The following is a 27789-nucleotide window of genomic DNA, read 5'->3' as shown; positions in this document are numbered from 1 at the left end:
AGACGGAAATTTTTTTGGTTGATAGAACATGGTGGACCTGGGTGTGTGTGGCAATGCAACCCGATCTCAAAGTTAAAAAGTTGTGTTCAATCTTTTAAAAAAAAATAATAAAGAATACAGTATGGGCTTCAATAAATAGGAAAAAAATGTTACAAAATGGTGCCAACTTTTTCCTTAATACACAAGAGAGAAGACAGGTTCATCTGGGGTAGAGTCTCCCTTTTCTTCCTCCCTGGGCCTGGGATAAAGGGCGGCCTCTGAGAGCAGCTGGGAGATACAGACATGGCTAAACTACAGAAGTGGGGAAACAAACGGAGGTGTAGAGCAAGAGAGACAGGACGGGGGTCCCTGGCTGTCTGCCTGTGCCCCCCACAACAGGTTGGAGGGCAGCCTGGTTCCTGAGTTGTGTGTCCAGTTACTAGTGGTGGAGTCTAGGCAGCAGAGAGGTGTCCCAGTCTACCCTGTGACCTTGGTGCCCAAGACAAGACAGGTCCTGGCTGGACAAGGGTGCTTGGGGGTGAGGTATGTGGCAGAGGCCCAAGACCTCTTAATATCCTTCAGTGGGGGTGAGGCATAGGTTTGTGCTGGGAAGCTTAGGCCAGGAGCACAGGGCAGTGGACAGGGCCCCTGGGCTGTGGGAGAAGGAAGAAACATAATGGGATTTAACTACCCTGATGGCAAGTCCCCAGCACCTGGGTGGGCTCTGGAAGATCTGCTATAGTGAACTTAAGGACGAATTTCTGGAACGTTCTGCCTCCCAGCCCTTCTCCTGAAGTCCTAGGTAACCCTGTGAGTTTGGGAGAGCCAGAGCTTGCTTCTTGCTTATGGGGTGCCCAGGCACATGCCCCTGCAGGCGGCTAGTTAGTGGTATGGCTTCGGATCCTCAGACCGCCTCCCATTTGTCTGTATGCTCCTAGGCACACACTTGGAATGGTGTCACCTCCTGCCTCCCACTGTCTGTGACTTAACCCTGAAGTGGCCAAAGGCCTCCTGTTTCAGGAAGGCAGGCCAGGGGATCCTATGCTCCCAGCTTCCTGCAGCCCCTCAGCCAAACCGCTCCCGAACCAAGAGCATCAACTTCTTCTTCCCCTTGTAGGTCTGTTTAAGGTTCTCTAAGAACTGTGCGAACTGGAGGTGCCCGTCTGGTGCCAGAAGGAAGGTCTCCCGGGCTTTGCCCAGGAACTCAATGAAGTCACCATAGTGACGTGGGCTGATGTGAGTGAGGCGTGAGTGGCTGGTGCTGATGTAGGCGGCTACCGCAGCATCTAGGAGCTGGCAAAGCGGTGCCCTGTCAGTCCCAAGTGGCTTGGTAGCCCTGCGGGCCCCCAGGGGGCCCAGGCCGGGCGCTGAGAGTGTCCAGCGGCGGAGGATGTCCGAGAGCATTGGAGCACAGTGGATGCTGCGGATGATGAGAGGAACAATGGCCGACAACTCATGCCGCCCCAGCGAGTGGCTGAGCGAGCAGGCCCACAGCACATCATTGACTGCGGGGTGGCTGTCTTGGTTGAAGGCGATGCTCAGCTGTGCCAAGGCTAGCGTGGCCAGCTTGTAGGCCCGCAAAGGCAGGCCTCGATGCTCCATGTATCGCGCGACCGTGAAGAGATGGGCGTGGCCGAGGCCACCGGCTGCGGCATCTAGCACAATCTGGTAGGCAGCCTCAAAGGCCGCGTGGTTCTTTTCACACAGGGTCAGGGCTGGCAAGGCGCAGTTTTGGGGGTCCTTCATGGCGCACTGTAGTGCTAAGGTGCGAGCGCAGGCCCAGAGCTCCTCTCTCCCGGTTGTGTCTAGCTGCAGTCGCAGCAAAGTGGCATGCGTGGTGCCTGTCACTGCCACTATGGTGACTGCCTCCACCGGGGTGAACAAGGAGTACCAGTTCTTCATGACACTCATCAGCGCTGGTGGGCCTGTGTGGGGCAGAGGGCGGGGCAGGGTGTGTAAGTGTGCACAAGACCCTGCCGCCTCCCTCCCACCCCGCAGCCAGCACCCTCCAGCTTCACCATGCACGAACTTTTTTGGGAGGAGGGGTATCCTCACTATGCAGCCCCACTTGACCTCAAATTCAAGAGATCCACTTACTTCTGCCTTTCAAGAGCTGGGATAACAGATGTGGGTGGGCCATCATGCCCAACTAGGGTTTTTTTGTTTGGGGTTTTGTTTTGTTTTGTTTTTGAGACAGTGTTTCTCTGTATAATCCTGGATGTCTTAGAACTCACGCTGTAGACCAGGCTGGCCTTGAGCTCACAGAGATCCTCCTCCTCTGCCTCCCAAGTACTGGGATTAAAGGTGTGCATCACCACTGCCCGGCTTCGTTTTTGTTTTTATGAAAACAAGGTCTATAGTGTTGGAGAGAGGCTTGGTTAAAAGCACTAGCTACCCTTCCAGAGGACCTGGGTTTGATTCCTAGCACCCATGTGGCTTACACCCATTCCTAACTCCAAGGGACCCTCTGGCCTCCACAAACACCAGGCACACATATGGCACACAGGCAGGCGACACACACATACACATAAAATTAAGTAAGTTTTAACAAACAACAGGCAAGGTCTCCTACAAAAAATAGTCCAGGCTCACCTCAAATTTGCTATGTAGCTAAGGATCAACTTCTGGTCCTCCTGCCTCTACCTCCCAAGTGCCAGGTCACGTGTCCCCATGTCCAGAGAGAACACAAGGTAGTGTGTGCTAGGCCTGTGCTCTTATCTTCTCTACTGCGGAGATGTAGTTAGGAACCTCGCCCCGCCAAGCAATCACTCTACTGCTGGGCCACACCTCTAGCCCATGGAGTTTTGCGACAGGGTGTCGTTATGAGCCCAGACTGTCCACAATGTCGGCACTCTTGCCTCAACCTCCTCAGTGCTTGGATTCTAGGTGCACCACCATGTCTAGATAGAAAAATTTCCCCTTTTCAAAGGAGCAGGAGAGGCTGGGCTGCGTGGACACCATGGCGGAGGCTAGCATCTGGGCCTCCCCACTCCTGACTCCTTCAGCCTGGCCAACCACCAGACTGTCACCTCCGCCCACCTGCATGCTGTTCCCCCAGCTGGCCTAGAGCTGGGACAGGCCAGGAGGGGCCTGCTTTTGTTTTACTTTTATCTCTGCTTTTAGGCAGTTTTACTATGAAGGCTTAGCTGTCTTGGAACACACTATACGGACCAGGCTGGCCTCAAACTCATACATCTGCCTGCCTCTGCCTCCTGAGTGCTGGGGTAAAGGGCTGCAGTGTGCCAGGCAGGGCCAGTGTTCCTGGAGCCTGTCAGGTTTCCCCAGTGGCTCCTCTGGGTGCTCACCAATCTCCGTGGCACAGCTAACCAGCCAGCGAACCATCTCCCTGCGCCGCCAAGTCATTGTGTTCAGTGTCATCCGCATCACCTGGAGGGAGAGAGCAGGGTGGGGATTCAGAGTCCTGCTGACGGCTCAGGACCAAGGAGGGCGGCAGAGCTGATGCAGCAGACCTGGGGAGGGCCCTCGTCTCATGACCGCTTTATGGCTCAGTGAAACAGGGATAAAAATACAAACTGGGAGGAGGTGTTGGGATAGGTGCTCAGTGACTAAGAGCACGTGTTGCTCTTGCAAAGCGTGGAGTTTGGTTCCCAGCACTCTAGCTCCTGGGGATCAGAAGCCTGAGGGCACACACACATGGATGCACATAGCCACACACAGCACAAATGCCCTCACACACACACTCACACACACACACTCACACACACACACTCACACACATGGATGCACATAGCCACACACAGCACAAATGCCCCCCCCCCACACTCACACATAATTAAAAATAAAATAGTTTTTAGAAAATGAACTTGGCATGCTTGCTGAGGCCAGCAGATCTCCGAGTTCAAGGCCAGCCTAGTCTACAGAGCAAGTTCCAGGACAGCCAGAGCTACACAGTGAGGCCCCATCTGCAACAACTGGGAAATGCCTTGGTTAGTAAAGGCCTGCCAGGCCAACATGAGAGCTGAGTTTGATTCTCGGTAGCCATGTCAAACAAAGCTCAGAAGCTAGAGACGGCTCGGTGGCTTAAATGCTTGCTGCTCTCCCAGAGGACTCAAGTTCAGTTCCCAGCACCATGTCCCAACTCCAGCTCCAAGGGATGCCCTCTTTTCTGGTCTTCATGAGTCCCTGCATGTACATGTGCGTGCTAACACACAAACACACACAGATGCACACAAATAAAAATAATTCTGAAAAAAGAACAATCTACTGCATGGTGGTGCTGTCCAAGTAGCTGAGTCTCTCTGCAGCAATGCTGACTACCCCTGCTATCATCTAAGGCTTCTCTCAAAATCTGACTTGTAATGAACCAACCGGCCCTTCTTTCTGGAAAGTTCTATACCTCAAGTCAGAAGACTCTTCCCTGTAGTCCCAAAGCACACGACCTTCAGCCCGTGCCCTCTTACATTTGCCTGTCCCGAGGCCGCAGCCCTGAACTTGCCTCTGTAAGCTCCCACACTGGTCTTTTCTCACTGGTTTTGTCTTCCCTTCCTTCACCAATCCCTATAGCTATTAGGACCTACTGTGTAAACTGTGCTAGGTTGTCTTTTCAGTTGCGTCCATGTGCCTCGTGTATACAGTGTGCACGCACACATGCATGTGGAGGACAGAGAGCAGCCTTGAGTGTGTTACTCAGGAGTTGTCCACTTTGTTGTTTCAAATTTTCTTTTTGGTTTTGGCTGGGCAGTAATGGTGCACACCTTTAATTCCAGCACTTGGGAGGCAGAGGCAGGTGATCTGTGAGTTTGAGGCCAGCCTGGTCTACAGAGTGAGTTCCAGAATAACCAGGGCTACACAGAAAGCCTGTCTTAAACCCCTCTCTCCCAGACTGTTTTGAATTGTGTGTATGTATGTGAATGTGTGCGTGTTAGAACAGGTTCTCAGGGGCCAGAGGAGGTGGATCCCTCAGCACTGGAGTTACAGGTGGTAGTAAGCTGCCACGCGCGGTGATGGGAACTGAACTTGGGTCCTTTGGAAGAACAGCAAGTGCTTCTTTTTTGTTTTTTGACGACGTGGTTTCTCTGTGTAGCCTTGGTTGTCCTGAACTCTCTTTTTAGACCAGGCTGCCATCTGCCTCTGCCCCGCTGAGTGCTGAATTAAAGGTGTGCACTACCCCGCCTGGCTCAGCGAGTGCTCTTAACCAATGAGCCAGCTCTCCAGTCCCCACCTCGGCCTCACCTGTTAGGCTGCACTGGTAGATCAGAAAACCCTAGGGCCCGGCCTGTTTCCTCCTCCCCAGTGCTGGGATTACAGTTTCCCCGGGCCCCTCAAATTTCCCTGGGTTTCTTTGTGTAGCCCTGGCTGTCCTGGAATTTGCTCTGTAGACTAGGCTGGCCTTAAATCCAAAGCTCCTCCTGCCTCTGCCTCTCCAATGCTGAGATCAAAGCTATATGCAAATATACCTAGCTGATTAGATTTTTAATTTTCTTTTTTTGGTTTTTCTTTTCTTTTTTATTTGTTTAAATTTAATTAATTTATTCAGATTACATCTCAATTTTTTTTTTTTCAAGACAGGGTTCTTTGTAGCCTTGGCTGTCCCAGGCTGACGTTGTAGACCAGGCCTCACAGCCTCTGCCTCCTGAGTGCCGGGATTAAAGGTGTGCACCACCCTGCCTGGCAGCTTTAAAAAAAATTAAAAAAAAAAAAATCTGGGTTCTGGGAACCTAGTTTTCTGCCTGTATATCTGTGTGAGGGTGTCAGATACCCTGGAATAAATTACAGACCGTTGTGAGCTGACATGTGGGTACTGGGATTTGAACCAAGGACCTTTGGAAGATTAGGCTGTGCTTTTAACCCCTGAGCCATCTCTCCAGCCCCTGGAGACCTAATTTTCATACAAGCACTTTATTGACTGAGCCACCTTGAGAGCCACTCTTAGCTTCTTTAATTTGTCTGGTCTTTTTTGAGTCAGGTCTGCAGCCCACACTCGCTGTGAACTTTGGTCCTCCTGCTCAGCCTCCTTAGTGGCAGGTGTGCCTCACCACATGAAGCTGTTTTTCTTTTTCTTTTTGGTTTTTTGAGACAGTTTCTCTGCATAGACCTTGCTGTCCTAAACTCTACGCCAGACTGTCCTCACTCACAGAGATCCACCTGCTTCTACCTCCCAAGTACTGAGATTAAAGTTGTGCACCACCACGCCCTACTATGAAGCTGCTTTTCATTTATTTACTAAGTCCCTGCAACTGTCTGAGGTCTGTCCCCGGTCCCCTGCCTGTCTAGCTCTTCGTTTTCTAGGCATCCTAGGACCCCCGTATCAGGGCCCTTGACTGGTGACTTACCTATGGGCTGCATGCAGGCTGCCTCAGCCTTTTAATGGCAGGACACTGATATGCAGCCATAGCCCTAGCTTACAGAGCCCAAGCTAAGGGAAGGAAGCCCTTCTCCTAAGCTATAACCTCCCCCTAGCTGGCCTTACTCTTTATCCTGTTTCCAAGGGTTCTCCTTATTGGCTGAGTCTGCCCCGTTCGTGGTCCTTGATTGCACTTTATCTATCTCTTTTTTTCCCCCGGTTTTTCGAAACAGGGTTTTTCTGTATAGCTTTAGCTTTGTACACCAGGCTGACCTCTCATAGAGATCCACCTGCCTCTGCCTCCCAGAGTGCTGGGATTACAAGTGTGCACCACCGCGCCCAGCTCTATTAATGTGTATGGATGTTTTTGCCTCCATCTGTGTCTGTTCACCACGTCTGTGTAGTAGTAGAGGCCAGAAAAGGGCATCAGATCCCCTGACCCTGGAGTCATAGCCTGTTGGGAGCTGCTATGTGGGTGTTGGGAATTGAACATGGGTCTTTTTTGTTGTTGTTTTTGTTTTTTGAGACAGGGTTTCTGTGTGTAACCCTAGCTGTCCTAGACTCACTTTGTAGACCAGGATGGACTTGAACTCACAGTCATCCACCTGTCTCTGCCTCCCTGAGTGCTGGGACTAAAGGCGAGTGCTGTTTAATTTGGCTCAATCATTACTTTTCCTAGGAACAGCCCCTTTCAACATCAAGCAACATTTGTTTCAATTGTTTTGTTTGTTTTGGAGACAAAGTTTCTCTGAGTAGCCTTAGCTGTCCTGGAGCTCACTGTGTGGACCAGGCTGGCCTCCAACTCAGACACCACCACCTCAGCCTTCTGAGTCCTGGTAGTGAGTGTGCACCACCACCACCACCCAGAGAATATGGATCTTTTGGGAGAACAATCAGCTTAACTGGTTGAGATATCTCTTTAGCGTCCCTGTGTTTATTTTCACCAACAACACAAGCGGAGACTCCAGGCTCTATTTCTTTCTTTTCCGTTAAAAAAAAAAAATCAATACTGGAGCTGAAATTCAGGACCCATTCAGCATCTGCTTTGGTTTTGTTAATTTTTTTTTTTTATGGGTTTATTTACATTTGAGACAGAGTCTGAAATGGCTCAGGCTGGCCTCCAACTCTTTTTGTAGCCAAGGTTGACCCTGAACTTCTGATACTCCTGCCTACGCTTCCTGAATGCTAGAATTATGGTTGTGTACCAACACACCTGGCTCACATGGTGCTGAGGCTGAAACCCAGGGCTGGGTGTATGTTAGGCAGGGGCATTCTGCTAGCATTCTCAGCCCCTCTTACGTCCCCTTTCCTGGCCCGTCCACTAGCTTACTGACCCTGCCTGCCCGCTCAGGATCCTCTTCATTTTCAACCACAGCCCTGGAGAAGGGTTCCCACTCCTCAAACCTACAGTGATCTCTTATCACCTCAATTTTGCCCACAACTCCACCCTCAGAGGTGTAACTCCTAAGTCGGCCTTTGCCTGAGGGGCAGAGCTCCCACTCAGCCACCGCAGGCTGCAACACCCTCCTGGTGCGGTTAGCTGGAGTACCTGAAGGCCGAGCTCCAGGGCGATGCCCAGCAGCATGGTGTCTGGTGGAGCGCTGGCTGGTGTGGCTGTCTTGCAGGCGTCCTGGGCCAACTTGAAGAGCAGGGCTGGGGAGTGGATGTTTTGCTGGACGGAGCCCAGGACTGCATGCAGCCACTTGGTATCTCCTGGGCAGAAGGAGTAATAGAGACCACAGTTGGACACCAGTGTAAGTGGAGCTGAGTGACCCCCCACATCAAGCCTCCACTCAGGACCTTGTGTGAATGGCAGCTCTAAGAGGCTCCACAAATGCTAGGTGTTTTGTTTGTTTTATATAAGGCCGGGGATCCACCTTGTGTGTGTTAGCCATGTGCTCTCTTCAGGAGCTGTATCTACAGCCTAATGCTGGCTTTACTAAAACTGTCACCATTGCCCTAGATTCTAGACTTTTATCCCTGCTCCGGTCACACTAGTCTTCTCTTTATCATTGTCATAATTTTGCAGTGTTGGGGATGGAACCCAGGGCAGCACACACACTAGGTTAGCACGCCACCTCTAAGCCACACTGGCAGATGCTAGGCAGGGGCTCTACTGCTGAGCTCAGCCCTCCATCCCACCCCACCCTCCGTGTCTGATCATCTCTTGTTCCTCAGGTATCACAGCTGGGACCCTCGGGCCTCTGCACTGGCTATATCTGCCTCCAAGGTGTGGAAGCCAGGTGTGGTGACACACGCCTTTACCCCGAGCACTCGGGAGGCAGAGGCAGCTCTGTGAGTTTGAGGCCAGCCTGGTCTACAAAGTGAGTCCAGGACAGCCAAGCCTGTCTCAAAAAACCAAAAAAGGAAGAGAGAGAGAGAGAGGAAGGGAGGGAGAGAGAAGTTTAAACTGTGTCCCCGTGTTCTTCCAAATTCTTGTGTTGGAAACCCCTGATGGATGGGTTAGATGAGGTCAGAGGGTAGGCCCTGTGAGTGCCTTTATCAGAGACAAGGAAAACTTTGTTTCCTTCCCTCTCCCTCCCCTCCACTGAGGACAGCATGTGTAAACCAAGAAGGAAGCCCTCACCGCCAACCAACCCTTCTGACTCCTCCACCTTGGACCCTGGCCTCCTCAGCTATGAGGGTCCCACTGGAGCTGCTCAGCTTGTGCTACTGTGCTACGGAAGCCCAAGCACAGCCCTGCGCTCACATGGCTCTGTGTTTATGCTCCTACAGGCTGAGCTGGGGTGGGGCTCAGCGGCAGAGTGCTGGCCTGGGCCCCCTCAGCACCACAGGAAAAAACAAAGTTGCCTGCTTTAGTGGTCCTTGTGACACTGGTATCATCTTTCTTCATACATGGTGATCTTCTCCTTGTTTTCTGTCAATGTTGTGCATGTTCATGTGAGTGTGGACATGTGTCTATACACATATGTGGAGACCAGAGGTCAAGCTTGAGTGTCACTCCTCAGGCACTGTCCACTTTTTAAAAATATATTATTTTGTGGGCTGGAGAGATGGCTCAGAGGTTAAGAGCACTGACTGCTCTTCCAAAGGTCATGAGTTCAATTCCCAGCAACCACATGGTGGCTCACAACCACCTATAATGAGATCTGGTGTCCTCTTCTGGCTTCCAGGCAGGATATTGTATACATAATAAATACAGAAATCTTTTTTTAAAAAAATATTTTGGGGATGGAGAGATGGCTTAAGAGGTTGAGAGCACTGGCTGCTCTTCCAGGGTCCTGAGTTCAATTCACAGCAACCACATGGTGGCTCACAACCATCTATAATGTGATCTGATGCCCTCTTCTGACCTGCAGGTGTACATGCAGATAGAACACTGTATATACAATAAATACATGAATATTTAAAAAATATATATGTATATTATTTCATTTTTATGTGTATGGGTATTTTGTCTGGTGCCTGCAGAGGCCAGAAGAATGTGTTGGGGGGCGGGAGGGAGGCTGGAAAGATGGCTCAGAGGTTAAACGTACTGACTGCTCCTCCAGAGGTCTTGAGTTCAATTCCCAGCAACTATAGTGGCTCACACCATCTATAATGGGATCTGATGCCCTCTTCTGGCACGCAGGCGTAAAATGCAGGCAAAGCACTATATACATAATAATAAATAAATCTTAAAAAAAAAAAAAAAAGAATTTGTTGGGCCCCTGGAACTGGAGTTACAGATGAGTGTGAGCCAATACATAGGTGCTGGGAATTGAACTCTGGTCCTGTGCAGGAGCAGACAGTGCCCTTAAGCACGGAGCCACCTCTCCAGCCTTCCCACATTTTTTTGAGACTAGGTTTCTCACTGGCATAGACTTCACAATTATGCCAAACTGACCAGATAGCAGAGTCCGAGGATCCTTTGTATCTGCTTCCCCAGTGCTGGGGTGACAAGTGTGTGCCATCACCTTCAGCCTTTTAAAAAACTTACTTCAAAGACAGGTCTTAGTATGTAGCCCTGGCCATCCTGGAACTTACTATGTAGACCAGGGTGGCCTCAAACTCACTGAAACATGCCTGCCTCTGCATCTGCCTCCCAAGTGCTGGGATTAAAGGCAGGTGTACCTAGCCATATGCCCATCTTTTTATGGGATCTGGGGACTGAACTCAGGTCCTCCTTTCATGCTTGTGTGTGTGTGGCAAGTGCTTTACCAAATGAGCCATCACCCGCAGGCCATCTGTCTGTTCCTGTGTGCTGGGGAGCTCAGGCTTCACATAGGGTGAGCAAGGGCCTGGCGAGTTGATTCCACATCTTGACAGAGAACGGGGCCTGGGGCAGTATTGCTACCTGCCGCCTCCCAGCACTGGGCAGAGTTCCTGCTTGATGCTCTCAGAGGATGTGCAAGCAGTAGTGGGGAAAAGCAATTTGTTAAAAGGAGCAGAGCAGGTGTTGTGGAACAGAAGGCCAAGGGAGGAAGATCAAGGTTCAAGCTCAGTGTGGGCTAAACAGTGCATTCCAGGCAAGCCTGGGAATCACTGTGAGGCCATGTCCTAAAACAAAAGTGGGCTGGAGAGATGGCTCAGAGGCTAAGGGCACTGGTGCAGAGAACCAGAGTTTGATTCCTGGCCATGCTTACTACCCACATGGCACCTCACAACTATCACTCCAGTTCCAAGCAGTCTGATGTCCTCCATGGGCATAGCACACACATGGTGCACAGCCAAATGTTCAGGTAAATGCTCATACACATAAAAAAGTAAATGAGGGCTGCAGAGATGGCTCAGCAGTTAAGAGCACTGTCTGCTCTTTCAGAGGTCCTGAGTTCAATTCCCAGAAACCACATAGTGGCTCACAATCTTCTATAATGTGATCTGCTGCCCTCTTCTGGCATGCAGGTGTACATGCAGATAGAGCACTCATATACATAAAATAAATAAATAAATCTGTAAAATACCAAAACCAGCAAATAAATGAAGGGTAAGAGTGAGTAGGAACTGGACGAGGGAAGGAGAGGAGGTCTGGGGAACGAACACCAGGATGCCAGGACACCGGTCACCACTGCTCTCACCCTTGGCAGCAGTCAGCATGGTGGAGGCCAGTTCACACTGGCGGGTCTCCAGGTGGCCTAGGATGAACCATCGGGGGAAGCGGTTGGTGACGATGGAGTCCAGTGGGTTGGGGTGAGCTTCTCCAGCGGGGACTGTTGTCTCCAGCACAGGCAGCCTGCAATGGGAGAAGCACGCACAGAGTGAGCTGGAGCTGCCACTGCTACCTTCTGTCCCTACCTAGACTCTCCCAGAGAGGGGCTGGGGTCAGGGTAGAGTCTGGCATGCCAATAGCCCTGGGTTCCATCCCCAGCACTGTAACAAAACATGGCTGTGACTTTAATGGCTACCATGACACAGAGAGACATACATCCTGGCAAGGATGGGGAGAAAAGAGAACGTGTTGAAGTTCTAGGATCTGAGCTCAGTATTAGAGCAACTGTGCAGTAAGCACTATGCCCTGCATTTGGTCCTCTGCTCCAAAACAAAACAAAAGAAAACAAAAACTTCCACATGGTAGTGAGTTAGTACAACCATCATAGAAAGCAGACATTCCTTGGGAAACTAAACACACACACACACACACACACACACACACACACACACACACACACACACACAACCCAACAAGCTAACAGCCCCAATGTGATATTCAACACACGTGAACACAATGAACTACAGAAAATGTAACACCTGTACACAAAGGAATACTATTCATGCACTTGCAGCTATGGTATTACATCCACTCAAAGAAGCCAGGCACAGGGAGAAACACCACACTCAATCATCAACAGGAGCTAAAGCAGGTAACAAGCCAGGTGTGGTGGCCAACACCTGCCCCAGCAGCACTCCAAAGGCTAAGACAACAAGGTTGAGTCTTAAGCCAGGGGCTGGAGAGATGGCTCAGTGGTTAAGAGCCCTGGCTGCGCTTCTAGAGGACCCGGGTTCAATTCCCAGCACCCACATGGCAGCTCACAACTGTCTGTATTCCAAAATCTGACACCCGTAGACATATAATGCACATAAAATAAAAATAAATAAAAAGAAAGAGAAAAAAACTACTTAAAGGAGTCTCAGGACCGGGCCTGGTGGCATGCCTTTAATCCCAGCACTCGGGAGGCAGAGGCAGGTGGATCTCTGTGAGTTCGAGGCCAGCCTGGTCTACACAGGGACCAGGACAGCTAGAGTTGTTACACAAAGAAACAACTGTCTCTAAACAAACAACCCAAAAAACAAAAAAGAGTCTCAGGCCAGCTTTGGTAACACAGAAAGAACCCACCCTAAAAAAGAGAGAGAGAGAGAAAAAAAAAAAAGACAAACAACAGGTGGTACTCTAAAAGGGAATGGTGAGACACTGACTAGTAGAGTTTACAGCAGGGAGTGCGGTTGGGGATTGAGACAAGTCCATCCCATAGTAATTACCCACCCTCCCCACCACCACCCGTTCTCTCTCACCGGGTATCACCGGGTATCACCTATCTAGGTTTTGAGATCCAGTCTTGTTATGTAGCCCAACCTGTTTTGGAACTTGAGATCTTAACTCAGACTCAATGTGCTGGGATTACAGGCCTGTGTCATCACAGCTGGCTATTAAGAAAATGCACTTAGGCCTGGCAGTTGTGGTGCACGCCTTTAATCCAAGCACTTGGGAGGCAGAGGCAGGTGGATCTCTGTGAGTTCGAGGCCAGCCTGGTCTACAGACCAAATTCCAGAACAGCCAGGCTACACAGAGAAACTGTCTCAAAAAACAAACAAACAACAACAACAAAAGAAAAGAAAGAAAGAAAGAAAAAAGAGGCTGGGCATGGTGGCATACACCTTTAATCCCAGCGCTCAGGAGGAAGAGGCAGGTGGATCGCTGTGAGTTCGAGGCCAGTCTGGTCTACAAAGTGAGTCCAGGACAGCCAAGGCTATACAGAGAAACCTGTCTCGAAAAACCAAAAAAGCTGGTGTATGGCTTTAGTCCCCACACTCAGCAAACAGTAGGTGGCTCTGATCTCAGAGTTTGGTCTATAGAGTGGTCTAGTCTGGTCTATAGAGTGAATTTCAGGACAGCCAGGGCTACACAGAGAAACCCTATCTCAAAACAAAACAAAGAAAAAGAAAAAGATTTAATAAGTATGGTGAAGCATGTCTATCATCCCAGATGCAGGCAGAAGAATCCTGAGTTCAAGGTTGGCCTTGGCTACATAGAGTTTGAGGCCAGCCTAAGCTACATGAGACTCTGCTGCAGAACAAAACAACCCTCATCCGAGAGGATCACACATTGCTAAGATGACCTGAGAAGCGGTCAGTTTGTGACAGGGAGGAGCTTTATGTATGTAGATGCCCCCTCCCCCTTGCTGGCTTCAAAACCACAGACCTACGGGGAGCTCAGGCGCTGCATTTTCTCTGTATGAGCCATCACAGAAGGGAAAATGAGGCTGTCATTCCTGTAGATGCTCCTGAAAGCAGTGTGCCCACAGGGAGCTAGCCAGGCTCTGCTGGAGCACCCTCCCACCCACACAGCCCTTCCGCTCCCCTGCAGGGACTTAAGTATTTCTCTGCCAGGTTCCCTTGAAGCCCACATGGAAAACTGCAGCTTTCTGTCCAACCCATCCCCCTTCTGTTCTCTTCTCCCTATCTCCTGGAGCACCACCAGCTGCACCAGCTTTGTTTGTGTTGCACTTGCCACCACCAGCACACTGTTAGGTCCAGCTGGGGCAGAAGCACTTGTGAATGACGTATATGTTTCCACTACCCTATACGTATTTTAAACATGAATAGAAATATACCTGCTGAAAATGAACATGTTATATGGGCAATGCGGGCACTGGCCCCAACCTCACGACCCCAGGCCGCCACAGCACTGCTGAGTCATGCCCTAGTGCTCGACCCTAACCCTAACCCTCCATTGAGCCTCAGGAACTGACCAACCCCCCCCCCAAAAAAAAGCCTGTACTCTGAGCGCGTTTGGGGTCTGTAGCTGTGAACTATTCTCAAGTTCCATTTCACAATGAAACACACACCCTGTTGCGCCGGCCGGCCTGATTAACCAGACAGCGGCCCAGCTTGGAGGTGGGGCTCCTAGTCCCTTATTCTCTCTCTCGCCCTTACCTCATGGCTCGGAGCGCCAGACGGAAGGCCAGATCTGGGTCGTGGGGCAGCAGCGCAGCGAACAAGTATCGGGCACAGGTGTGCATGGGTACGCTCTCCCGGAAAATCACTTCTCCGAAGCCACTGAAAGGACCTCCTACAGGGACAGAATGACCTCAGTCTCCACTATTCCTGCGCTCCAGATGCATGTGGAGGAGCAGAAGAAAAGAGGGGTCCCTAGGCAACACAGTGTGGTGAAGGAGAATGAGGTTACAGGATGAGGTGCGCCAGCCCTAGCCACAGCAGTAGGGGGAGAACACTTAGCAAGGAGCCAATAGGGACGGACCATGGGCGGGGCTAGAGCGTGGGGCGGGGCTTACAAAGTGGTGGGTTGTCAGGTCAGAACACCTTTGGGCTAGGACAAGACTAAAGCCAGGAGCCCGGTCCCGCGGGGCTCACCTTCCAGCAGCAGCCCGGCCTGCTTGCGCAGCACTTGCACCAGCCGCTCGTCCAGCTCCACCTCCTCCAGCAGGGCCAGCAGCTGCTCTTCGTTGCGCACCACTTTGTCCTGGGCGTACAGGCCCTCGGGCAGGGCCCGCTGCTGCCCTAGCCCCAGCAGTGCCACCTCCAGGGCCAGGGCCAGGTAGGACTCTCCGGGGCTGCCCGGCACCGGCACGTGCTGATAGGCCAGCTTTCGCTTCTCTGGGGCTGAGTCTGGGGAAGACACATTCACAGCTGCTGAGGTCTAGACTCCCTCCTCCACCTCTGCCCGCCTCTTCAGCCCCAAGCTTGGTGACAGAGGTGGTTCAGGCATAGTTCTCTCAGCCCTGGCCAGTGGCCCCTCATTGTGAGGAAAGGCTAAGCCTACTGGCTCCTGGCTACCGCCAAAGCTACCAAGCTTGCCACATGACCTTCTACAGCATCTGGACAACTGAGTGGGTGCAGGCCCTCCTGCTGGGGTCCTCAGGGTAGGTACCTGGGAACAGATTGTGAGGCTCTTCCTCCAGGCGGCAGGCCTCCAGCAGTGCTCTGCAGAGGCAGCCAATGGGATCCAGGGGATGGCCCACCCAACCTTCAGTGCTTGTGACACAGGTAGCACCTTTCTGCAGCAGCTCTGAAATGGGAAGAGGTGGGCTCTGTCCAGACACCCACCCAAGCTCTGGCAGCTTCCGCTCACACCCCCACAGTAGTCTCCCAGTGCCATCCGCCAGCCCAGGAGCTGCCTCATCTTCCTGAGACGTGCAAAGCAGTACTCTTTTCTCCTAGGCCCGACTTCCTCCCCATCTCTGCAGCCAAGCCTCCAGCTTGAGGCCTCCCGTGGGGCAACATGAAAGCTCTCCTAAGGTGGATACCTGAGTGCCCTGTAGGGCTGCTCGTCCACTGGCCTCAGAATGATGCACACTGGCTCTGAGTTCTGCCTCTGGCCCCTGGAGACCAGCTGATGCCACCATTCGAACGCCTGTTCCTCCCTCACATGCTTCAATGTCATCAGCTTCACTGCTGAACACTCAGCCAGTGGCTTCTTTTCTGTCCCCAGATTTAGTCACAGCATTTCCTTTTGTTCAGTGCGACTGGTGCATTTGTTTGTGTGCATAATGTGTGTGCATGTTCCCGAGTGCTAGGACTAAAGATTTGCACCACCATGCCTGGCATCTTCCTTTCTTTTGAGGCAGCGTCTCACACAGTCTAGGTAGGCCTTGACCTCTGACCTTGAAGTGCTACGGTTAGAGTTAGAGCCATGCCTGACTGATAAGGTGCTAAGGTATAAAATGCATGCTAGGCAAAGCCCTCTACCAAATAAACCATACCCTCCACCCATATTTGTTGGATCTGGAACACAATTTGTTGCCCATATTTAAAAGCAAGCAAACTCTACATCAAACAGCCTAGTCTTCCAGCTTCTCTCTACCTGCAGCCGGTCACGTAGAGGACCTGGCTGGGTCTGGAAGCTTCTACATTTCCCAGCCTCCCTTGCATGAAATGTGGATGAACAAAGGGGATGCCATCAATACTCTGTGACAACTGCCCTATGAGTGGGGGTGGCTAAGGCAAGTTGAGGTGCCCTCTTGGCAACTGGCCCAGGAGCCATACACAGCTGTTAGCGGTCTGACCTAAGGCCTAAGGCATTAATAAATGGCTTCTACCCTAGAACTACACCTGGCCCATTGAGTTCTCCCACTTCAACCAACAGTGCTGCTTATGATAACATCTTTTCTGTCTGTGAGACTAGGAGTGGGAGCTAAGGCCGTGCCCAGGCTGTCTTTGCTACCTGTCATGGCTAGCGTTATGTCTTGGGCACCTGGTCTGGAGCCTGTGTCCCCACGCACCTTTTTTTTGCTGCTTGTAGCTCTCAAGCTGGTGTTGCCGCTGCAGCCGTAGGGTGTTGATTATGGCACATGCTAGCCGCAGAGCCTTGTGGGGATAACCGTGGGCACGCAAAGTATCTACCCGTGCACAGGCAGTAGGCAAAGGTTCGCCCAGCCAGATGGGGTGGCCCTGAGGGTCAAAGGTTAGCTTGTCACCTCCCATATTGCCAGTGAGGCCGGGGCCACAAGAATCACTGGCTAGGATCCTCTGCAGGTGGCTGTCATTCCAGTGCAGCTCTCCAGCCTGCAGTGCTCGGCTGAACACTGTGCGGCGGGGGCTGGCGCCTGTCACCTCCTCCTCTTCATCCTCTGAGCCTGCAGGAGAGGCGGCAAATGTGGCAATGGTAGTGCTGATGGCTAAGACATAGCCAGCTTCCCCCACCAGGTGCCAACCCTGGGTTCCACCCTAGGCAGGTAATGGATGCGATTTTTTTTTAATCATTTTATTTTATGTGCATTGATGTGAGCGCTAGGAAGAACAGACGTGCTCTTAGCCACTGAGACATCTCTCCAGCCCCAGATGTGAATTCTTGAAGCAAATCTTCAAAGGGAAAGTGGGGCTGGTGTCCGTCACAGCACTGGCACACAGGTGAGGTCTCTTTGCTCCCTGCTTGCCCACTCTTGTCCCGCCTCTCCTCAGTCTCTTTGTCCCCTCTAATCTCTCTGTTTTCCTTCCATCTCCCTCTTTTCTTGCCTCACCCATACCCGTACCACTGTCCCTTCCTATTGGCCTGTCCTTGTCCTTAGCCACCTGCTCACTGTATCTTTTGCTAACTGGAGGCCCAGAAAGCACTGTATTTCTCTGTTCTTATGGATGCCATTACTCTTGCCCTTGGCACTTGCTCCCTCTGGCTAAGAGGACAACTAATGGCCAGGGCCCCCTTTCATCTCTCTTATCCTTGCTCTCCTGGGACACAGTGCTGTGAGAGAAGGTCGGACTGTAGTGAGTGGTGATGGTTGTGTTGGAAACAGGTGGTAGGGCCCCTCTCCTACCTGTCCTGGAGGTCAAAGCAGTCTGTAGGCTGGGGGTGTCGAAGGAGTAGTTGCCCTCTTCCAGTGGGCACACATCTAGCTTGTCCCATGTGGCCAGCAGCTGCAGCCAGCCTGACCGCTCATCTGGTTTGCAGTGGGGGCTCAGAATGACACAGACCCACAAAGCCCCTGAAGAGCAGAGAGAGGATCAGCATCCAGGCCAGTGTCATTACCACAAGCTGACAAGCAGCTGCTGCAGCCTGGGCACATGACCTCCCCTGAGGCTGGGCTGCAGCGCAGTGTCTCTTCACATTATGGTAAGGAATGAAACAGGACCAGTGGGAGGGCGCAGGGGGTAAAAGTGCTTGCCCCCAAGACTGATGGCCTGCAATCAGTCCTTTGGACCCACACACAGAAGGAGAACACTAGCCCCTCCAAGTTGTCCCTTGACCTCCACATGAGCAGCATGGCATGCCCCCCTCCATATATATATAATATAAACAGATATAATTCAGAGAGAGAGAGGAACTGCAGCATGGCAAAGAAATTCCATTCATCCTAGGTCACACTGCATGCAAGCTGGAAGTCAGGGCTCAAGTCAGGATTTGGTACCTAGTGTTCTGCGTTGTTTCTTTCTCCTTTTTCACATTTTATCACCTGACACAGGGCACAGCAGCCAATGGGAAAAATATTGCACATATGGAAAGATAAACACATAATCTGTTTTTCCCCATTGGGATCTCTCGCCGAGTGACTATTCCGCTAAGATTTGTCTTTGCTCTTTTTTTGAGGCAGGTCTTACCCTATAGCCCAGGCTAGCCTGGAACTTAGCACTCTCCTGCCTCAGCCTCCAACTAGCCTTGCCATATTTTCACATTTTTGAGTGGTGAGGAGAATATTTGTTTTTTGGCTTTTTGTTTTGTTTTTTGAGATAGGGTTTCTTTGTGTAGCCTTGGCTGTTCTGGTCTCACTTTGGAGGACTAAGAGCAATCCACCTGCCTCTGCCTCTCTAGTGCTAGGATTAAAGGTGTGCACCACCATGCGTAGCAGGTGAGGAGAATATTAAAAAGAAAAAGAAGATTATTTTGTGATTTGTGCATATGATACAAAATTCAAAGAAACAAGAGTAGCTGTGGGTTGTGCATGTCTGTAACCAAGCACTCAGGAGGCTAGGCAGGACTGTGGCCAGCCTGGGACACAGAGTGAGACTGTCTAAAAACAGAAAGTGAAGCTAGGCGTGGTGGCACATGCCTTTAATCCCAGCACTCGGGAGGCAGAGGCAGGCGGATCGCTGTGAGTTCGAGGCCAGCCTGGACTACAAAGTGAGTCCAGGACAGTCAAGGCTACACAGAGAAACCCTGTCTCGAAAAAACAAACAACAACAACAAAAAAAAAAACCACACACACAAAAAAACCAGAAAGTGGCCAGGTGTGGTGGTACAAGCCTTTAATCCCAGCACCTGGGAGGCAGAGGGAGGCAGATTGCTGAGTTCGAGGCCACCCTGGTCTACAGAGTGAGTCTAGGACAGCCAAGGCTACACAGAGAAACCCTGTCTCGGAAAAAACAAAAGCAAAAACAAAAACAAAAATACCAGGAAGTGTTCATAACTATGTCTTACTGGAACGCTTCCCTTCGTGTTCTGTAACTGTGTACATGTGGGCTGTGCACAATCCTGAGGCCTTGTTCCTGCCACACAAACACCCAAGCACTGGCTGCACCCCAACCCCTTGGTGACATAGGTCTGGCTGTTTATATGCTACACTGGTGGAGCCCAATAAAGCTGAAGCAACTATTCAGCTTCGTGAAACTGTGAGATGTGGTCTGACCTAAAGTTGTCATCCCCAAATTTGAGGATCCAGTATTTGCTGGTTCTATCAAACATAAAATGAATTGGAAGTAATTTTTGGAAAAGGCTGTGTCTTTACTGGACTGGAACATGCATCTTTTTCTTGTTATTATTCTTCAAACAATACAATGACAAACTATTTCTGTGGCCCTATATTTATATTTTAAGTCACCAGAAGTAACTTAGAGAACATAAAGGGCCAGTGAGTCCCAGCTCAGGGGTGCAGCACATGTTTAACAGGCATGAGGCCTGAGGCTCTATTTTCAGCATCAATCAATCAATCAATCAATCAATCCAGCCATCTCTGGTGGTGACCACTGAATGTGGGACGAAGAGGATGAAAGACCTGGGTCATCCCTGGCAACACTGTGAGCTTAAGGTCAGCTTGGCCTACATTGAGACCCTGTATCAAAACCAAAACTGTACAGAAAGGATATGTACAGAGTAGACACTGTCTGGTTTTATGTAAGGGTCCTGAGCATCCCAGATGCCTGTGTCTTGGAGGATTTGGGACCAGTTTTCTAAGGACACGCAGCCATCTATGCAAGCATGCATCCTCCCATCTACCCACCGTCCACAGACATACCCAGCACACTTGCTGCAGCTGCGACTCAGGGTCTCACGCATGCCAGGCGACCCTGCAACACTGAGCTATATCTCCAGCCCTAACCATATACTACCAATCATGAGTCCTCCCCACTGAATTTCAGTCCCAGTTGGGCCAGAGTTCTGTGTCTTGTTCTTTCTCTTGGGGAGTCCCAGCACCCAGTAAGGTGGCCGGCATGTTGGCAGTGCTTAGGAGTGTTAAGTGGAGGGAAGGTTTGGGGCGCCAATGCTAATGTGGGTGGGAGCCAGGGTCTAGGCCTTACCCAGCTCATCCCAGAGCTGCCGGCACTTGTCTGTCATGCCAGCACCCTGCTGTCGCCACAGGGCCAGGCGAGGGTCCTGCAGGAATTGCTCAGTCATGAGGATTAGCATTCGTGCCCCATTAGAGTCGCGTGCCCGAAGCATCTCCCGCACCTGTGCAGAGAAGTGGGCGGTAAGAAAGGGAAGGGCACGCCAGGACCTCTGTGCTGCCCACCCTTAGCCCTGGCACCTTGCTGAACATGGAGCGCAGCTGCTGGCTGGCCCCATAGTGGCCACCATTGGACAGCAGCTGCTTCACCTGCTCCTGGATCTGCTCCTCATCCAGATGCCAGCAGTTGGCATCTTCAGTGCCTGCACCCGCCGTGGGATCTGGAGCACCTGCGAGTGAACAGAAAAGTGCAGAGTGGGAGAGAGGGTGTCAATCTGTCCTCTGTCCATTCCTCCAGAATCAGCAATGTATCCCATCAGAAGCAACACCCACCAGTGTGTCTGTCCACCCAGACCAGCATCCATCTGTCCCTCCACCCACTCGTTTACTCAGCCATCCAGCCATCATTCTCTTCCGTCCACCTAACATTCCATCAATACATATGCCCATTGGTCCATCCACTGATTTGTCCCAAACAGTACAAGCCCCTCCAGTCACTCAGTCAGGTGCTCAGTCCACTCATCCATGGCAACACTGTACGCACCCACTCATCGCCCACAAAACACCAGGCGCTCACCCATCATCTCACCCAGAACACTGCCCAGCCATACCAAGGCAGCTTCTACCCTGCACCTCCATACTAGTGCCTCCACACCCACATCCCTCATACTGCCTGCGTCACTAGGCCTGCCTCCCACCCACCCACAATGTGTGCCCTCACCCCATGACCCCACCTGCCCGCTATCCTGCTTGTCCTGCCAATCAAAACGCCCACCCTCCCAGTTCTGAGCCAATCAGCCATGTTGCCCACTCACTGAGCCACTCCAGCTCACAAACATGCTCTCCCACAAACCCTCACTTCTACATGTTCCTCCCAGAACACCTGCGCATCAGTCCCTGGTGTGTGCACTGCTAGTATGTCTTTCTTGTTTTCAAGACAGACTCTTACTCTATAGTTCTGGCTGTCCTGCAACTCACTCTGTAGACCAGGCTGGCCTCAAACTCACAGAGATCTATCTGACTCAGCCTCCTGAGTGCTGGGATTAAAGGCCTGGCTACCCACTGGCCTTTCACAGCATCCCATCAAAGCCATCTCTACCCAGCTGCCCACCCCCCCTTCCAATGGTCAGCCCCACTCACCTGCCTCTGCACTTAGCTAGCCACCTGCTCATCCCAAGACTCTTCCAGGATGAATCATGGCCTCCTGGACCCACCCAGTACCCCCTGACCCACCTGATCCATTACTCACCTGCCTTCCTACCTGTGTAGCCAAACAGACCAGCAGCAGACCCTCCCTCCTAGCATCTCCTGGATCCATCTATACCTCAGCTCATCCTGACACCTACCTTCAGGCCTTTACCCTGGGACTCTAAGCCACCCCACCCTGTGGGGGCACCTCACACCAGAACTGAACCCTTCTGCCCTTGCCTGCTGCCTCATGTCCCTCTTTCAACATAAGACAGGGTGTCACTATGTTCCACTCCACCTCAGCTTCCCTGGTCCAGAGATGACAGCCAGTGCCACCACACCTACCCTATTTCTAACTGCTCAGATGCCCTACAGTCAGACACCTCAGGATGTGTGACATCTCCCAAAGCAGGACGGTGACACCCGCTCTGCTGGCCTCGGCACCATGGCCCCTCCTTCCCTGGACTCACCATGCACCAGGTTGATCTCAGAGCCCAGCAGGAGGATCTCGTCAGCAAGGCGCTGGGCGGTGGGCAGCACCTCAGTGTGATGTGCGCTGATGAGGTACTGCACAAACTTCTGAAGCTGATCGCGGTTCATCTGAGACAGCGTCTCTGAGATGGGCAGCCGCAGCTCCACCTGGCGCGCGTGACGGATGCGGTACAGGGACAGTGCTACCACGTGGGCGCAGTAGAAGAGGTCTCGGTTGTCGCAGCCACAACTCACGGATGTGATCTTGCAGCGGTCAAAGCTGATGGAGACGCGGTAGAGCTGCTCTGGCTCTCCTGGGGCTCCCGGTTCTCGGATGTTCCCACTCAGGTGGAACCCTACGACAGACAGAAACACATGTGGTGGAAACTGGACCGTCCCGGCCAGACCTGGATGTGCGGTCCTGCTGAGAAAGCCAGCGCCAATCAGTTACCCAAACTGCCTCAGCTTCACCATCTGCCCACAGGCAGCAGCAATGACCTCCTCATTACAGTTCCAATAACTCTTGACAAGCATTTAGAACGGCTTGGCATAAAGTTAAGTCACAAGCAAACCCCTATTATTCTTATATTGGGGGGATGGCCTCATTTTTCTTCACCGTGTTTATTTATCTTTGGCTATTTGAGACAGGGTTTCTCTATGCAGCCCTGGCTGTACCGATACTGGCCATGTAGATCAGGCTGGCCTCAAACTCACAGAGATATGCCTGCCTCTGCCTCCTGAGTGCCAGGAATAAAGGTTGAGCAACTAGCTGGGTGGTGGTGGCGCACGTCTTTAAACCCAGCACTAGGGAGGCAGAGGCAGGTGGATCGCTGTGAGTTCAAGGCCAGCTTGGTCTACAAAGGGAGTCCAGGACAGCCAAGGCTACACGGAGAAACCTTGTCTCAAAACAACAACAACAAAAGGTTGAGCTACTATGCCGGGCCTCTACATTATTTTTTTGAGACAGGTTCTCTCCTTGAACATGAAGCTATCCCCTTTGGCTAGACTTGCCAGCCAGCTAGCTATGGAAATCCTCCTGTCTCTGTCTTCTTAGTGCTGGGGTTACAGGCATGCAGCGCCATACCTTAGCTCTACATGGATGCTGAGCATCTGATCCCAGGTCCTCACACTTCAACAGCAGGCACTTTACCCTGCTCCTCTGTCCTTACAGTAATGATCAATACATAGTATTATCAATGTTGACACAATGTTTGAAATGCTTTCACCAGCCCTTGGGTTGCTATGGTTACAACTGAGCTTCAGAATCTCTGAGCTTCCTGAGAGCATGCCAAAGGCCTGTGGCACTTGAGGGCAAGGGGCTGATGGAGCAAGTCCTGGGCAGTCCTGAGTGTCTGTCAGGCTCATCCAACTGGTTGGGCAGCCTGATGCAACCTGCGTCACGCAAGGCATGGCTTCCTCATACCAGGGGTGCCAGGGGGCCTGTGGCTGGGTTATGCCCAGACAAAGGGGTACAAAGAGGCTGCCAGGCAGGGACACCATAGCCGAACCAGGCAGCTATGAGAAGCCAAGGATCAAGTCTTAATCATTTTTTTGGCTCATTACTGGTCATCTTCTAAGCTCCATGCTAGTGTCTATGGCCTCTTTTCCTCATCTTCTTCCCCATTTTCCCAAATCCAGCCTTTTCTGACCCTTTTCTTTCCTTCTTCTTCACAGCCACTGGGCCCACTAGCTGACGTCAGAGCCTGCTTTCTCCTCTAGCCCTAACTTCTGCTCCTCAGCCTGACTTAGAGGCGTGAGGTGTGATGTCAACTCTGACAACTGATCCTAGGTTTCCACATTCTCTCTAAGATCTACTGCCTGAGGTCTGAGCCCACCCCTCATGGCCTTAGCTTTGCTTACTTCGTTGTTCAATCAGTGCTGTGTGTGTGTGTGTGTGTGTGTGTGTGTGTGTGTGTGTGTGTGTGTGTGTATACCCTACGTCATCTTCCCCATCACACACAATAATTGTACACATTCATGGCATATGGTGTGGTACTCGATGCGGTACACAACCTATGATGATCAGAACAGGGTAACTGGCTTTTCCTGCTCCGTGAACAGTGATTACTTCTGTGTTTGGAAGCTTCTAACTTCTTCCCTTTAGTTCTTTATAAAATACACAGTAAATTTTTGTAAACTATAGTCACTCTACTGTTCTACACACAGCTATAAACCTTTGATCACAATCTCTCCCAGGGCATGGTGATCTAGCCTCAAAGTCACTGCCCCTGAATCTGTGTGACCAGCTTCCACCTGGGGTCAGCCACTCAGGCCTGGGTTTATTGTTTGTTGTTAGACAGGGACTCACTGTGAAGCCTCAGCTGGCCTAGAACTCGCAGAGACCCATGGACCTGCGCCTTAGGCACCAACCACCACACTGGGGACTGCTTTGAGTTTTCAAAGCAGGGTTTCACCTGTTTAGTCCAGGTTGGTCATTACTAGAGGCTCTCCTCTGGTCCCAGGCTCCTGAGCACTGGGGTTACAAGTGTGTGCCACCATCTCCAGCCTTAGCATCATTTGTCCCTTGGCGTTGTGCTCCACTGTGTAGTCAGGAACTTCTCTTCCTGTGGCTAGCCCTCTGGCCTTCCCTGGGACCTCATTTCCTCCCTGTTTCCCCACCTCTTCTTCCATTATCAACTCAGCGGTCTGAGGTCTGTCTTTCACCTTCAGCTCACAATCGTGTCTCCAAGCCCAGCCTGAAGTCCAAATTCTAGAACTGTCATTCATGTCTCAATCCCTACAGCACTCCCCCGCCCCCCCAAATCTGAGATCTACAATGAGCTCCACTTCTGCTCGCTTCCCTTCCCGTCCTTCTCTACCCCCACTTTCTGCTTCACCTCTTCTCCCTGAGTTTCCCCCAAGTCCTGATCTCTGAGGTCTACTGTGCTGCCCCCACCCCCACAGAAACAGGATGTTACTGTGTAGCGCAGGCTGGCTCTGCCTCCCCAGTGCTGTGCCTGGAGAATGCCACAGTCTCTCACCCACTGCACCAGAGCAGGCGGCTTGGAAGCTCCCCAGCCCCTAGCCCGTCTCCCTCTTCCAGCATACCCCAGTCTTTGCTGCCTGCCCCCAGGGTGAGGGTGCTCACTCACCCACTTGCAGCACGCGATCCACAGCCCCACTCTGCAGCAGGTGCAGCCCCCGAGTAAATGGCACCCTGGTGTCCTGTTCGCCTTCTGGGGGCTGGTAGCCTAGGGATGAGTACATGCAGATCTCCCGCTCACTTCGTGGAAAAGACCAGAACACTATGCGCTTCTGAACTGGCTCTGGCACCCGAGAGAACCTCTCCTCCACCTATGAAAAGGGCCGGCGGGTTAGAAACCTGCGATGGAATCCTGGCTTTGCTGTTTATAAGCAGCACAACCTATGTTAATTGAGAAGATAAAATATATACTAGTGAGCCAAGCACGGTGGAGAACCTTGAAATCCTAACTACTTGGGAGGCTGCACTTTAGCCAAGGAGTTCGGCACGAGCTTGGGTAACACAGTGAAACCCCCAGCAACAAAACAGCTTTCGATACAATAGTACTTATTCATAATAGTGTCTCATCATTACTGTCTAGAAGTTTTTACAGCCAGGTCTCAAGGGTCTGGGGTAAAGCCCTCGGATTTTGTGGGGGATAAGAAGTTAGATATGAGCATAAGATGAGCAAGAGCTGGGTGTGGTGGCGCATGCCTTTAATAACCAACACTCAGGAGGCAGAGGCAGGCAGATCTCTGTGAGTTCAAGGCCAGCCTGGTCTACAAGGTGAGTCCAGGACAGCCTGGGCTCAAAAAAGAAAGAAAAAAAATTTCAAGGACATGGGTTTCTAGTTTTCCCTCTGTTCTGCTCCATACGGAGAAGGCTTCTTATCCTCACAGAGGCACAAGATGCTGAAACCACAGCACTGCGTCAGCATCACTACCTCAGAACCCGAGGGGGTGAGCATCACTGCCTCAGAACCCGAGGGGGTGAGCATCACTGCCTCAGAACCCGAGGGGGTGAGCATCACTGCCTCAGAACCCGAGGGGGTCAGCATCACTGCCCCAGAACCCGAGGGGGTCAGCATCACTGCCCCAGAGCCCGAGGGGGTGAGCATCACTGCCCCAGAACCTGAGGGGGTCAGCATCACTGCCTCAGAACCTGAGGGGGTCAGCATCACTGCCTCAGAACCTGAGGGGGTCAGCATCACTGCCCCAGAACCTGAGGGGGTCAGCATCACTGCCCCAGAGCCTGAGGGGGTCAGCATCACTGCCCCAGAACCTGAGGAGGTCAGCATCACTGCCTCAGAGATCAACAGAACTCTCTTCAGGATTCCTAAACCAAGGAGCTCAAAACTCCCAAGACCACCCTGGGTGTTTTCCTCCTGTCCCTCCCCTGAGAAGAATCCCCTAGAAGGCAAGGACTATCTTGCCATTCCGTGGCCTCCAAGGAACAGAACCAGCTATTTGAGGCTGTGTTCCAATCTCAGTTGGCTAGTCACTGGCTGGGTGACTTGGGACAAGTTTCTCAACCTCTCTGTGCCCCAGTTTCCACAAAGTGAGAGCAACTCCCGAAGGGCCCCAAAAGCTTTCCAGAGAGTTCTCTTTGCACCTGGCTGGGCCCGAGGCAGCTGGGTGGGAGTCCTAAAGATGGTTTTAGGCTTACTCTGTCCGTGTCACATAGGGTGAACAGCACAGAGGCCCTACCCAGGAATCTAGGAGAAGGGGGAGTCAGTGACTGGGCTCCTGACAGTTGGCAGATGACTAAGGAGGGATTTTCCGGTCATGAATCAGAGCCTGTTCAAACCACGGTCAGTCCAAACCCATCCATCCTAACGCAGGAAGAGTTGTGGAGCAAAGAGCACCCTCAAAGTCAGACTAACAGATGCCTGTATGGGACTGAGAGGAGCCCCCGCACCGTCTCGTCTCCTTGGGGGGCACTGAGAAAAGGAGAGATTTCCGGGGCTCCACCCACGAGTCATAGAACAGGGGTTCCAGATGCCCCTGCCCTGTGTATCCCAATCTTGGCTCTGGAATGGCGCAAGGGAGGGGGAAAAGGGGGAGGAGGGGGCACAGAGCCCTTCCCTCAGTGACCCCGCCTCTTGTCCCCTTGTCGTGGGATCTGGAGAGGACAGGTGGGCTTTTGTAGGCTGGAGACCAGGGATACAGGGGTGTCCTGTGTAGGCCCCGCAGAGACGGGGGGGTCTTCCTCCTGGAGGGTGGGACAGGGGAATGTAAGGCAGGAGCGGAGCGATGTGGGTCCCTCGGCAGTTGTCCCTCGCGGGGAGAGATGTAGCCTGAATAGGGACCGGGAGGGTCGCGGGTGGAGAGGCTCGGGGTGCGGGGCCCCGGGGGGTGGGGCTAGCCACTGGGAAAGGGGGCGAGGTGCGAGGCCTGGGGCAGGCCGGGGCCTTACCTGCTCGAAGGCCCAGCTCTCGGCCACCCGCTTGGCACTGAGGTCCAGCAGTGGTTCGGGGCGGCTGCGACGGGCCCCGGTCCCGGGCTCGTCCCCCGCGGGGCAGCCCCGGCTGCGCTTGGCCGCCGGGGGCTCCATCCGGCCGAGCCGGCCGGGCGACGCGGCCCCTTTAAGAGTCTTCACAACAATGAAGCCGTCTC

General features: G+C 52.2%; 1 protein-coding gene across 1 annotated transcript; it reads right to left on the bottom strand.

Annotated features, from left to right (window-relative positions):
* Nucleotides 1-72: 72 nt before the first annotated feature.
* Nucleotides 73-27789, bottom strand: ZSWIM4 (zinc finger SWIM-type containing 4). The gene is made up of 14 exons (XM_084756467.1): nt 27590-27789; nt 25305-25506; nt 22212-22568; nt 20635-20783; nt 20408-20558; nt 17713-17880; nt 16681-17034; nt 15330-15467; nt 14813-15067; nt 14375-14510; nt 11302-11456; nt 7833-7996; nt 3285-3366; nt 73-1904 (listed from the first exon to the last, which is right to left on the bottom strand). The coding sequence occupies exons 1-14, from the start codon at nt 27725-27727 to the stop codon at nt 1045-1047; spliced, it is 3309 nt and encodes a 1102-aa protein (XP_084612593.1). The 5' UTR covers nt 27728-27789; the 3' UTR covers nt 73-1044.

Source organism: Acomys minous (genome assembly GCF_964271855.1).
Source record: "Acomys minous genome assembly, chromosome: 14".
Classification (NCBI taxonomy): Eukaryota; Metazoa; Chordata; class Mammalia; order Rodentia; family Muridae; genus Acomys; species Acomys minous.
This window is presented reverse-complemented; position numbering and strand designations above follow the sequence as displayed.